The sequence below is a fragment of the Dryas octopetala genome, chromosome 4 (assembly GCF_963921425.1).
Source record: "Dryas octopetala chromosome 4, drDryOcto1.1, whole genome shotgun sequence".
Taxonomy (NCBI): Eukaryota; Viridiplantae; Streptophyta; class Magnoliopsida; order Rosales; family Rosaceae; genus Dryas; species Dryas octopetala.
The window spans coordinates 3,085,316-3,094,619 of record NC_141369.1 but is presented as its reverse complement, the minus strand read 5'-3'; the positions used below and the strand labels follow the sequence as shown (position 1 = coordinate 3,094,619).

General features: G+C 52.5%; 2 protein-coding genes across 2 annotated transcripts; one reads left to right on the top strand and one right to left on the bottom strand.

The window, feature by feature from the left end:
- The first annotated feature begins 447 nt into the window (after positions 1 to 447).
- On the top strand, positions 448 to 2,633 carry LOC147286202 (uncharacterized). The gene is made up of 4 exons (XM_086240701.1): positions 448 to 1,318; positions 1,418 to 1,558; positions 1,642 to 2,060; positions 2,149 to 2,633. Exons 1-4 carry the CDS (start codon positions 448 to 450, stop codon positions 2,617 to 2,619), a joined length of 1,902 nt encoding a protein of 633 aa, XP_086096827.1. The 3' UTR covers positions 2,620 to 2,633.
- A 509-nt stretch (positions 2,634 to 3,142) lies between these two features.
- On the bottom strand, positions 3,143 to 8,901 carry LOC147286201 (uncharacterized). Its single transcript, XM_086240700.1, has 2 exons — positions 5,047 to 8,901; positions 3,143 to 4,804 (listed from the first exon to the last, which is right to left on the bottom strand). The coding sequence occupies exons 1-2, from the start codon at positions 8,899 to 8,901 to the stop codon at positions 3,143 to 3,145; spliced, it is 5,517 nt and encodes a 1,838-aa protein (XP_086096826.1).
- Positions 8,902 to 9,304: the final 403 nt, after the last annotated feature.

The following is a 9,304-nucleotide window of genomic DNA, read 5'->3' as shown; positions in this document are numbered from 1 at the left end:
TGTGCCTTTGAAAAAATTGAGAACTTTGAGAAGTTGTGGTCGTCCAGCCGGAGGCGGACCTTGGAATTCTATTTGGGAATTTTGTGGATAATGTGAGTAGGGGCAGGTGGAGGTGCAAGTGGGTATGAGCCGTGCCGAGCACTGGGTGGGCAACATGCCTTCATTCTTTTTTTGACTATGTAATTTATTGAGTGTTGTGTTTTTGGCTAGGTATTGAGGAGACAAGATAAGTGGGTCGGAACCCGTCTGAGCCGGTGGAGCCGCTGAATACAGGTAAAGGCTTGTGTTTTTATTGCTTGTATGCTTGAATTGATATTGTGAATATTTGCTTTGATAAATGATTGGTGGCTGAGCATGTGAAAAAGGTGATAGGGTGAACGTTCCCAAATTGGGGGTAGAAGAGCACATATAGGGGGGGTGGGAAACCAGTATTGATCTGATATGTCCATGGTGTTGTCTTGGATGGGCAGGTGTGCTGAGGTCGGACATTTCATGGCTTCCTCAGATGAGAACAGTTCTACAGATGAGGGAGAGTCTGATCGGGCGTCCACAAGTGATGGGACGCCGATGAGGCCCAAGATGCCCCGACCCCGGATGGGGTGTGGAAATATGGGGGTGGGCAAAGTGCTCAAGACCATCCAGGAGAGCTTGTCCATGGTGATGGGAAGTGAGGGAAAAGGCTCTGGTAGTGAGGACAGCGATGATGAAGAGACGCCCACCAGTTGTGGTGATGTGGGTAGGCGCATTGTACCTAAGACATACTGGTCCGTGGATGGGTTGTGTGAGAACAGGATGACGGAGGAGGACCTTGAAAAATTGAGGGTGGAGTTCCACATTCCCGATTATATCCATCTGAGCCTCCCGGGAGAGGGTGATGTCTTGAGTGACCCGCCAGAGGGGCATATTTTGTGTTTTGCCAAGAGTTTCCACCATGGGTTTAGGCTTCCTCTCCACCCCTATTTCCAGTATATGTTGAGGAAGTTAGGGATTGCACCAGCTCAGCTGACGCCCAATAGTTGGAGAACATTAATTGGGCTGTATGTATTGTTCCGAGATGAGGGGTATGATGCCCCGAATATGGCTCAATTCTCAAACTTGTTTGAGATTAAGTCGAGCCCCCAATTGCGAGGGTGGATGTACTGCTCGCAGTTGGCAAACGGGCAGTTCACGGATGGTACGACTCGCCAAATACAGGTGGGCCACCCGGACGCTCATAAGGAATGGAAGAAAAAATGGTTTTTCGCGAGTGGAGCCTGGGAATTCGGCCGGAGTGATAGGATGACCACGTATAGAGTGCCAACGAATTTCCACATAATAGGTTGCCTGGCTGAGCCGATGCATTGGTCTATGTACACTTGGATTATTAGCTGATGTTATGCTCATACTAATAGTAGTCTTTTGTTGTTTGATTGGGCAGGGGGTGAGTGGGAGAGACTTCCATTGTCGGAGGGTAGCGCGGAAGAGGTGCGAAGAGTGCTTAGCCGACCTGCTCGAAAGTTGAGCGCTGCCTACCTCTTGTCTCCTGAAAAGTTAGCCAAGTACGGCTTCGGAGTCCCAGGTGAGCTTCTGTACTTCCCCTCTTGGAGTATTAGTTGATGAGATAATAATTTGTGCTCATTGAATTTTATTTTGGTCTTTCAGTGAAGATGGCCAACACGAAGAAAACAAGTAGACCGGTTGGTCATGCCCCGCCTGCCCAGAGGAGAATGATGATGGGGGCACTGTTGGCTGGGGGTGGCTCGTCCCAGGGGAATGCAAGTAGAGGTGCAACGGTGCCCGGGGGTATGAGGCATAGTGGGTCTACCAACACCCAGGTTCCGAAGGCGGCTTCTCCCGGGAGGAAAAGGAAGACGGGGTTAGATACGGCCGAGCCCGGGAGAGAGGGCAAGAGGGCAGCCACAGCCACTGCGTCTGATCCAGTCCCAGAGGAGGATCGTCTGGCACAGCAAGCAGTGACAGACTTTGGAGGATCCCTGAAGAAGGGGAGGGATGACCGGGTGATTGGCGATGAGGTTGAGCCACTATCCGTCTTGCAGCGGGCCTTCTCCGAGCAGTCCCAGGTAAGGGAAAGCGGTATATGTTGATGAGATGTCCAAAGTTTAAACTTTATAGCTTGTGATAACACTTTCGTGGCATTCGACCTGGCAGGCACTGTTCTTCACTTATCAGGCACATGTTAGTGTCCTGGCCACGGTGGAGAAGATGAAGGACGAGATGTCGAGCTTCGTGGTGTGGAAGGACAGAGCGCTCTCAGCCGAGGAGAAGGTCGGTACCCTGGTTGCCCAGAACCAGGCGTTGCAGGCCAGGAAGGAGGCAGACCAGGCTAGGCAGGAGTTGGAGCAGAGCGGGCAGGAGCTGAGCCAAGCCAAGCAAGAGGCGGACCAGGCTAGGCAGGAGTTGGACAATGAGTACAACAGCGGCTATGCCATGGGCTTTGGCGATTGCAAATTGGAGCTCGAGGAGATGTGCCCTGACTTTGACTGGGACCGCGTGCGTGGTCTGCTAGGGGCTGGCAACGAAGTGCCTGGCAACATCCCGGAGGAAGGTGCCCAGGAGGTAGAGCATGGGGACAGAGCATCCCCAGTTGGAGAGCGTGATATGGGAGAGGATCCCAAATAGGCATCTGTTGCACTTATGGCCCGGGGGCAGGGGTGGGCGGACCATTACCCTATTTTGGTTTGAGTTGTATGGTCGGGTCGGATGTGGCCCGTGCCAACTTGCAAACTCTTTTGATTATTAAGTTTTGTACTTATTGTTATTTGGATGATTTGGAGGGTGTCCGACCCGTTATGGGGTAGGATGCCCTTCTTTTGAATACATGGTATTACAGGATTTTATCGAATGCATGGTACTTAGTTTCCCTTGGATGCATGAAATTGATTTTCCCGTGAATGCATGGTACTTAATTTCCCTTGAATGCATTTGCCATAGCCGCGCCCTGAATGTATGGTACTTGGCTTCCCTTGAATGCATGGGGCGGATATGGGCAGGGTCGGATGTCTGATGGCCCGGGGGTCCATACAGCCAATTAACACTTTGAATAAAAATGAAGAAAAAAACGAGTCCGTGGTAGGACTTGTATTTATTGAAAGTGATAACATAGATAAAATTGAAAAAAGTCCCCGGGGGGTACAGCATTTGTCTACTTGTAAAAGTAGCGGAGGTGCTCGGCGTGCCAAGGGTGGCCGAGTTCCTTGCCAGTTGTGGCGCGGAGCCTGTATGTGCCTGGGCGGATGACTTCAATGATTTCATACGGTCCTTCCCAATTAGGTTTTAGAGCACCCGTTTTGGCCAAGGTAGTGCTGCGCAGGACCCAGTCCCCCACTCGGAAGTGGCGAGGCTTAACTTTAGAATTGTAGTATCGGGTAGCCCGTTGCTGGTAGGCGTACTTGTGTAGCTCAGCCTGGGCCCGATGCTCTTCAGCGAGGTCAAGACTGAGGGCTAGCTGGTCAGCATTGTGCTCAGGCTGAAATGTATCGAGGCGGTAAGAGGCAAGCCCGACCTCAACTGGGATGACGGCTTCAGAAGCAAAGGCCAAAGAAAAGGGGGTTTCCCCGGTCGAGGATCGACAGGTCGTCCGGTAGGACCATAAGACTTCGGGTAGGAGGTCATGCCACTTTCCCTTCTTTGCATCAAGCTTGGTCTTCAAGGTATGTTTAATGGTCTTGTTGACTGCCTCGACCTGCCCGTTGGCCTGAGGATGACCAGGAGAGGCAAAGAAGACCTTGATGTTGAATGCGGAGCAAAATGACTTGAACTCTTTGTTGTCAAACTGCTTGCCATTGTCAGTGATAATGGCGTAAGGGAGACCAAAGCGGCAAATTATGTTCTTCCATACAAAGCTCTTGATGGTCTGGGTGGTTGCCTTTGCCAAGGGCTCGGCCTCTGCCCACTTAGTGAAGTAGTCCACTGCGACGACTGCCATTTTGACCTTGCCCTTCCCCTCAGTCATTGGTCCGATTAAGTCAATGCCCCATTGGGCAAAGGGCCAAGGACTGTTCATGGTAGTTAGGGGCTCGGGTGGTTGGTGCGGAAAAGTTGCAAATTTTTGGCACTTTATGCATTTCTGGGTGAGCTTCCTTGCATCAGCGCGGAGGGTCGGCCAATAATAGCCTTGGCGAATGGCCTTGTGGGCTAAAGAGTGGGCCCCTGCATGATTGCCACAGACCCCTTCATGGATCTCTCGGAGGATATAGTCGCCTTGTTCGGGGGTAAGGCAGCGCAAGTATGGCAGGGAGAAACCCCGCTTGTACAACTTGTCGTTAATAATGGTGTACCGGGAAGCTCTATGGCGAAGGCGCCGAGCCTCAGCCTTGTCCGCGGATGGGTTCCCGTGCTTAAGAAATACAAGGAGAGGGTCCATCCAACTAGCTTGTTGCGCAGATTGGCAGACTTCCATAACATCAATGCTGCGCTGAGGTAAGAACTCAACTGGGACAGACCTTCCGGCTTCATGGTCAACTGCCGAGGCAAGGCGAGCTAGGGCATCCGCCCTCTCATTGTCCGCCCTAGGGATTTGTATGAGCTGGTATGCTGAGAATTGATTGAGTAGGCTTTGAACTTTGGTGAAGTAAGCGGCCATGCGCTCACCCTTGGTCTGGTATTCATGCGTGACCTGGTTCACCACAAGTTGAGAATCGCTGTAGATTCGGAGTTGCTCGACGTCCATATGTAGTGCCAAAGATAAACCGGCGATGAGGGCCTCATATTCAGCCTCATTGTTGGATGCCTGGAAGCCGAATCGAAGAGCATACTCAATGGTGGTCTGGTCAGGGGCGATCAAAACGAGTCCGGCTCCACTGCCCTGTTGATTAGAAGACCCATCAACATATAAAGACCAGATTGGGCGATCCGGTCTGATTGCCGGAGTAGAAGAAGTTGGTGGGTCGGTGGTCGACACAATGGCGGAGGAGGGCTCAACCTCAGGTAGGAAGGTAGACTCTGAATGAAGTCTGCAATGGCTTGTCCCTTGATCGCGGGCCGGGGGCGGTAGGAAATGTCAAATTCGCTCAGCTCAATGGACCATTTGATAAGCCGGCCAGAGACCTCAGGCCGCTGCAATACTTGCCTAAGTGGTTGATTGGTGAGAACCACGATAGGATGAGCCTGGAAATATGGGCGGAGGCGCCGGGCTGATGTGACCAAGGCAAGGGCTAATTTTTCTATCTCTGGATACCTGGTCTCAGCATCTTGCAGGGCCTTGCTGGTATAGTACACCGGGTGCTCAACCCTATCCTCAAGTCGAATTAGGACTGAGCTGGTGGCTGTCAGGGAAACGGACAAGTAGAGGAGTAGCTCTTCCCTTGGCTCGGGTTTAGAAAGTAGAGGTGATTTGCCCATGTACTCCTTTAGATCTTGGAAGGCCTTCTCACACTCCGGAGTCCAGTCAATGTATTTTGTCCGAGCCTTAAGGGTTTTGAAGAATGGGGCGCAACAGTCGGTGGCCTTGGATATGAATCGTGTCAAGGCGGCGACCCTGCCCGTTATGCTCTGCACTTCCTTCTGAGTCCTGGGAGATTGCATATCGATCAAGGCTTTGATTTTTTCGGGGTTGGCCTCGATCCCCCTTTGGCTTACCATGAAGCCAAGGAATTTTCCCGAAAATACGCCGAACGTGCACTTGGCAGGGTTCAGGCGCATTTGGTACTTCTTGAGCACGGAAAACATCTCAGAAAGTTTGTTAACGTGGTCCTCCGCCCGGACACTCTTGACAAGCATGTCGTCCACATAGACCTCCATGGACTTACCAATATATTCTGAAAAAATGGAGTTGACCAAACGCTGGTAGGTGGCCCCGGCATTTTTGAGTCCGAAAGGCATGACTTTGTAACAATATAGGCCCCTGTCAGTAATGAAGGCAATATGGTCCTGGTCGGAGCTGTGCATAAGGATTTGGTTATAGCCGGAGTAGGCGTCCATGAAACTAAGGAATGCATGGCCTGCTGTGGCATCAACCAGTTGGTCAATGCGAGGAAGAGGAAAACTATCCTTGGGGCAGGCCTTGTTGAGGTCGGTGAAGTCGACGCACATCCGCCACTTGCCATTTGATTTTTTGACCATCACAACATTGGCCAGCCAATCCGGGTAGGAAACCTCGCGGATGAAACCAATTTTCTGTAACTTGTCGACTTCGTCCTTCATAGCAGCATAGATTTCGGGCTTGTACTGCCTGCGCTTTTGGCGGACGGGGCGGTGCCGCGGGTTAAGACTTAGGCGATGGGAGATCACCTCCGGAGAGATCCCAGGCATGTCATCATAGGACCAGGCAAAGACTTCAGCATTGGCACGAAGGAAGTTGATGAGTTCGTCTCGGAGAGCAATACTAAGCTGGGTTCCGACCCGTACCTTGCGGTCCGGGTAGGCAGGTGAGATGAGAACTTCTTCCACATGATTGTCATCTGGTTGGGCAATAGCTCTGAAAGATGAATCACGAGGATCTTCGGGAGGATCCGGGGTGGGGCAGGTGGGGGAGACAGAAACAGCCATAGAGGGCATGGCCTCTTTCTTCTTCTTGACGGAAGTCGTATAGCAGGACCTGGCTGACACCTGGTTGCCTTTGACTACCCCCGTGCCACATGGGGTCGGGAACTTGATCAAAAGCAAGTGAGTGGAAATCATAACCTTCAGTTGGTTAAAGGCTGGTCGTCCCAGGATGACGTTGTACGCTGTGGGGCAGTCGACCACCAAAAACTGAGTGGTTGTGGTAGCGGACGAAGGATACCTCCCAAGGGTGAGTGGAAGGTAGATCCCGCCAAGAGGGGTGACCATATCGCCCGAAAAGCTAAGTAAAGGAGCGACCGACCGGTCAAGCCTCTCTTGGTCAATCCCAAGAGCTGTGAAGGCGGAGGCGAAGAGGATGTTGACGGAGCTACCACAATCGACAAGGATCCGAGCCACATCAAAATTAGCTATGGTGGCTTCAATGACCAAGGGGTCATCGTGTGGGAAGATCAAATCACGTTCCTCTTCCTCAGCAAAGGAAATGGGCGACCACCCGAGCTTAGGAATCTTTTTTCCACGGTGGAAGTCTACAGCCATAACGCCGGAGCATTGCTGAGCACTTCGGGCGTATTCCTTCCTAGCCCTGTTGGAGTTGCCAGCAAGGGTCGGGCCCCCGCAGATGGTATTGACCCGCCCCCGTCGTTGTCCTTCGGTCTTGGCCTTCTCGGTGGCCTCCTTGTCTATAAAGCCATCCAATTTTCCTTCCTGTACCAAAGTTTCTATTGCCTCCTTAAAGGCTCTGCATGCCTCGGTGTCATGGCCATGGTCATTATGATAAAGGCAAAAGAAGTTCTTGTTGGCCCGGTACCGTGTTTGTGGTGGGCGGGGTGGGAGCTTGGGAAGGATGTCCTTGATCTGAGGATACAATTCTGTATAAGTAACAGTGAGAATTGTATAGACTTTGAACTTGGAGGCGTAGGATGTCTGATAAGTTTCCTCCCTTCGTTGTCCTCCACCTCTACCATCACCAAATTGCTTCTTGGTGAATTTACTGAACTTTTTCCCGGACCCCCCATGCTGGTTACCTGAGTAGGGCTTGGGCTGGGGTGGCACTATGATGGCCTGGTCGGTACTTGGGCGATCCACGGTGGGCGGCTTCGTCCCATATGTTTTGAATTCCGCAGTAGCATAGGCAATGGCCTCTTGCATAAGTTCTTTGTAGGTGCGCGGATTGCGGCGGTTGAGTTCAAACAAGAAGTCCCCCTCTAGGAGACCACCCTTGAAAGCAGCGAAGGCTACCTTCTCATCACAGTCGCGACACCGGGATCGTTCTAGCTGAAATCGAGTGATGTATTCCCGGAGGGATTCCCTGCTGCCCTGTCGGACTCGAGTCAGGTCATCCGTGGTGTAGATTCTATCGGTCTGGATGATATACTGGCCTAGGAAGAGCTCTCGGAGCTCGTTGAAACAATCAACCGAGCCCGGAGGAAGTTGGTAGAACCAGTCCCTTGCACTGCCAGAGAGGGTGGAAGGGAAGATTCGACACTTCGTAATGTCATCAGCACCTTTAGATTCCAGAGCGGATCTGAAACTCATGAGGTGGTCATATGGGTCTTCCTTCCCTGTGTATGGAGTGATCTTGGGAGGTCGGACGTCGCCAACCGGAGGAGTGGATAGGATGCGAGCTGTGAAAGGTCCAGGCAGCTCCCTTGTTTCTAAAGATGGGTGCCCACCACGACTTCCCCCCTCCACTCTTCTCAGGCGCTCACTGATGTCCATGAGAAGTTGTTGGAGTTGGTCTGGTGGAAGAGAACCGCTGTTACCGGAGTCAGCGACTTGTTCACTTGTGAAAGTGTCATCTTCTGCGCGGCGCCCAGCCGAGAAAACCTGCTCTTCTCCCCGTCGTCGCTTGGGACGAGGAGCCTGCTCTTCCCCCAAGTCTTGGGGACGCGGGTGGGATTCGTCCCGGTTCGTCCGCTGCTCTTCTCGCCGAGAGTGGTTGTCATCGAGCAGATGACGACAGTCCCGATAAATGTGGAACTCCTCAGAGCGGGTAGGATGCTCGCCAGATCGAGCCCGGCCGACCGGGTGGATAAGTCTCTTTTGGAAACCTGGGGGTGGATGGCTACCTTGCCCTACATCCAATTGGCGGGGAACATTTTGGTCCCTTCGGGGGGGGTCCCTCATCTCACCAATCCGGAGAGTGGTGCGTTCGTCCCTGTCATGGGGGTTCCTCCTCTCACCACTCCGGGGAGTGGTATGTTCTTCCCTGTCGCGGAGGAGTCGCTCATACAGCTGTGTTGCACCTTTTTGGAGGTCAAGCTGTTCCTGGGTTCGTTGGAGCTGAGCCTCCAATCGCTGGATGTACTCCTCCTGATCAGATTCGGCAGTCTTCTTGCCTCGCTTGTCAACCAGCGGGGTGTTGTCGACTTGTTCGAGGATAGGGCCTCCGTCAGACATTGTGAGGGTCGGAAGCTCGGAAGCTAGGAAGCTCGGAAGCTAGGAAGCTCGGAAGCTCGGAAGGTTTTTGCACTTCAACTGAGGGTAGAGAATTCAATGGGGAAAAGTTGTAACTTTCCCACAGACGGCGCCAAACTGTTGATGCTAAAAAATGGTAGAGCAGTCAACGTCGAGTCGAACCACGTAGGCCCGTTGACCCACCACTGAGCGGATGACACGTCGAAGTGGGGCAGGAACGGGTAGCTGGGTCCGACTGGTGTGTAATGAGAGAGAATAATATCCAGAGCACCCTGCGCAAGTACACAAAAGTGAGCGGGAAGGGCACCGGTGTGGTGCCGGCCAAAGCTCCTCCGACGCTCAAGTCAGTGTTCAGAGAGATCTGAGAGCAGAGTGAGTGAATAGT

What these genes read in the sequence shown, in the direction of transcription:
- LOC147286201 (XM_086240700.1), bottom strand. Translation starts at nt 8,901, where the DNA reads ATGTCTGACGGAGGCCCTATCCTCGAACAAGTCGACAACACCCCGCTG. An exon ending in AAGTATTGCAGCGGCCTGAG is followed by an intron (nt 4,805 to 5,046) that starts GTCTCTGGCCGG and finishes TCTAATCAACAG; the next exon opens with GGCAGTGGAGCCGGACTCGT.
- LOC147286202 (XM_086240701.1), top strand. Translation starts at nt 448, where the DNA reads ATGGTGTTGTCTTGGATGGGCAGGTGTGCTGAGGTCGGACATTTCATG. An exon ending in AACGAATTTCCACATAATAG is followed by an intron (nt 1,319 to 1,417) that starts GTTGCCTGGCTG and finishes TTGATTGGGCAG; the next exon opens with GGGGTGAGTGGGAGAGACTT. An exon ending in GTACGGCTTCGGAGTCCCAG is followed by an intron (nt 1,559 to 1,641) that starts GTGAGCTTCTGT and finishes TTGGTCTTTCAG; the next exon opens with TGAAGATGGCCAACACGAAG.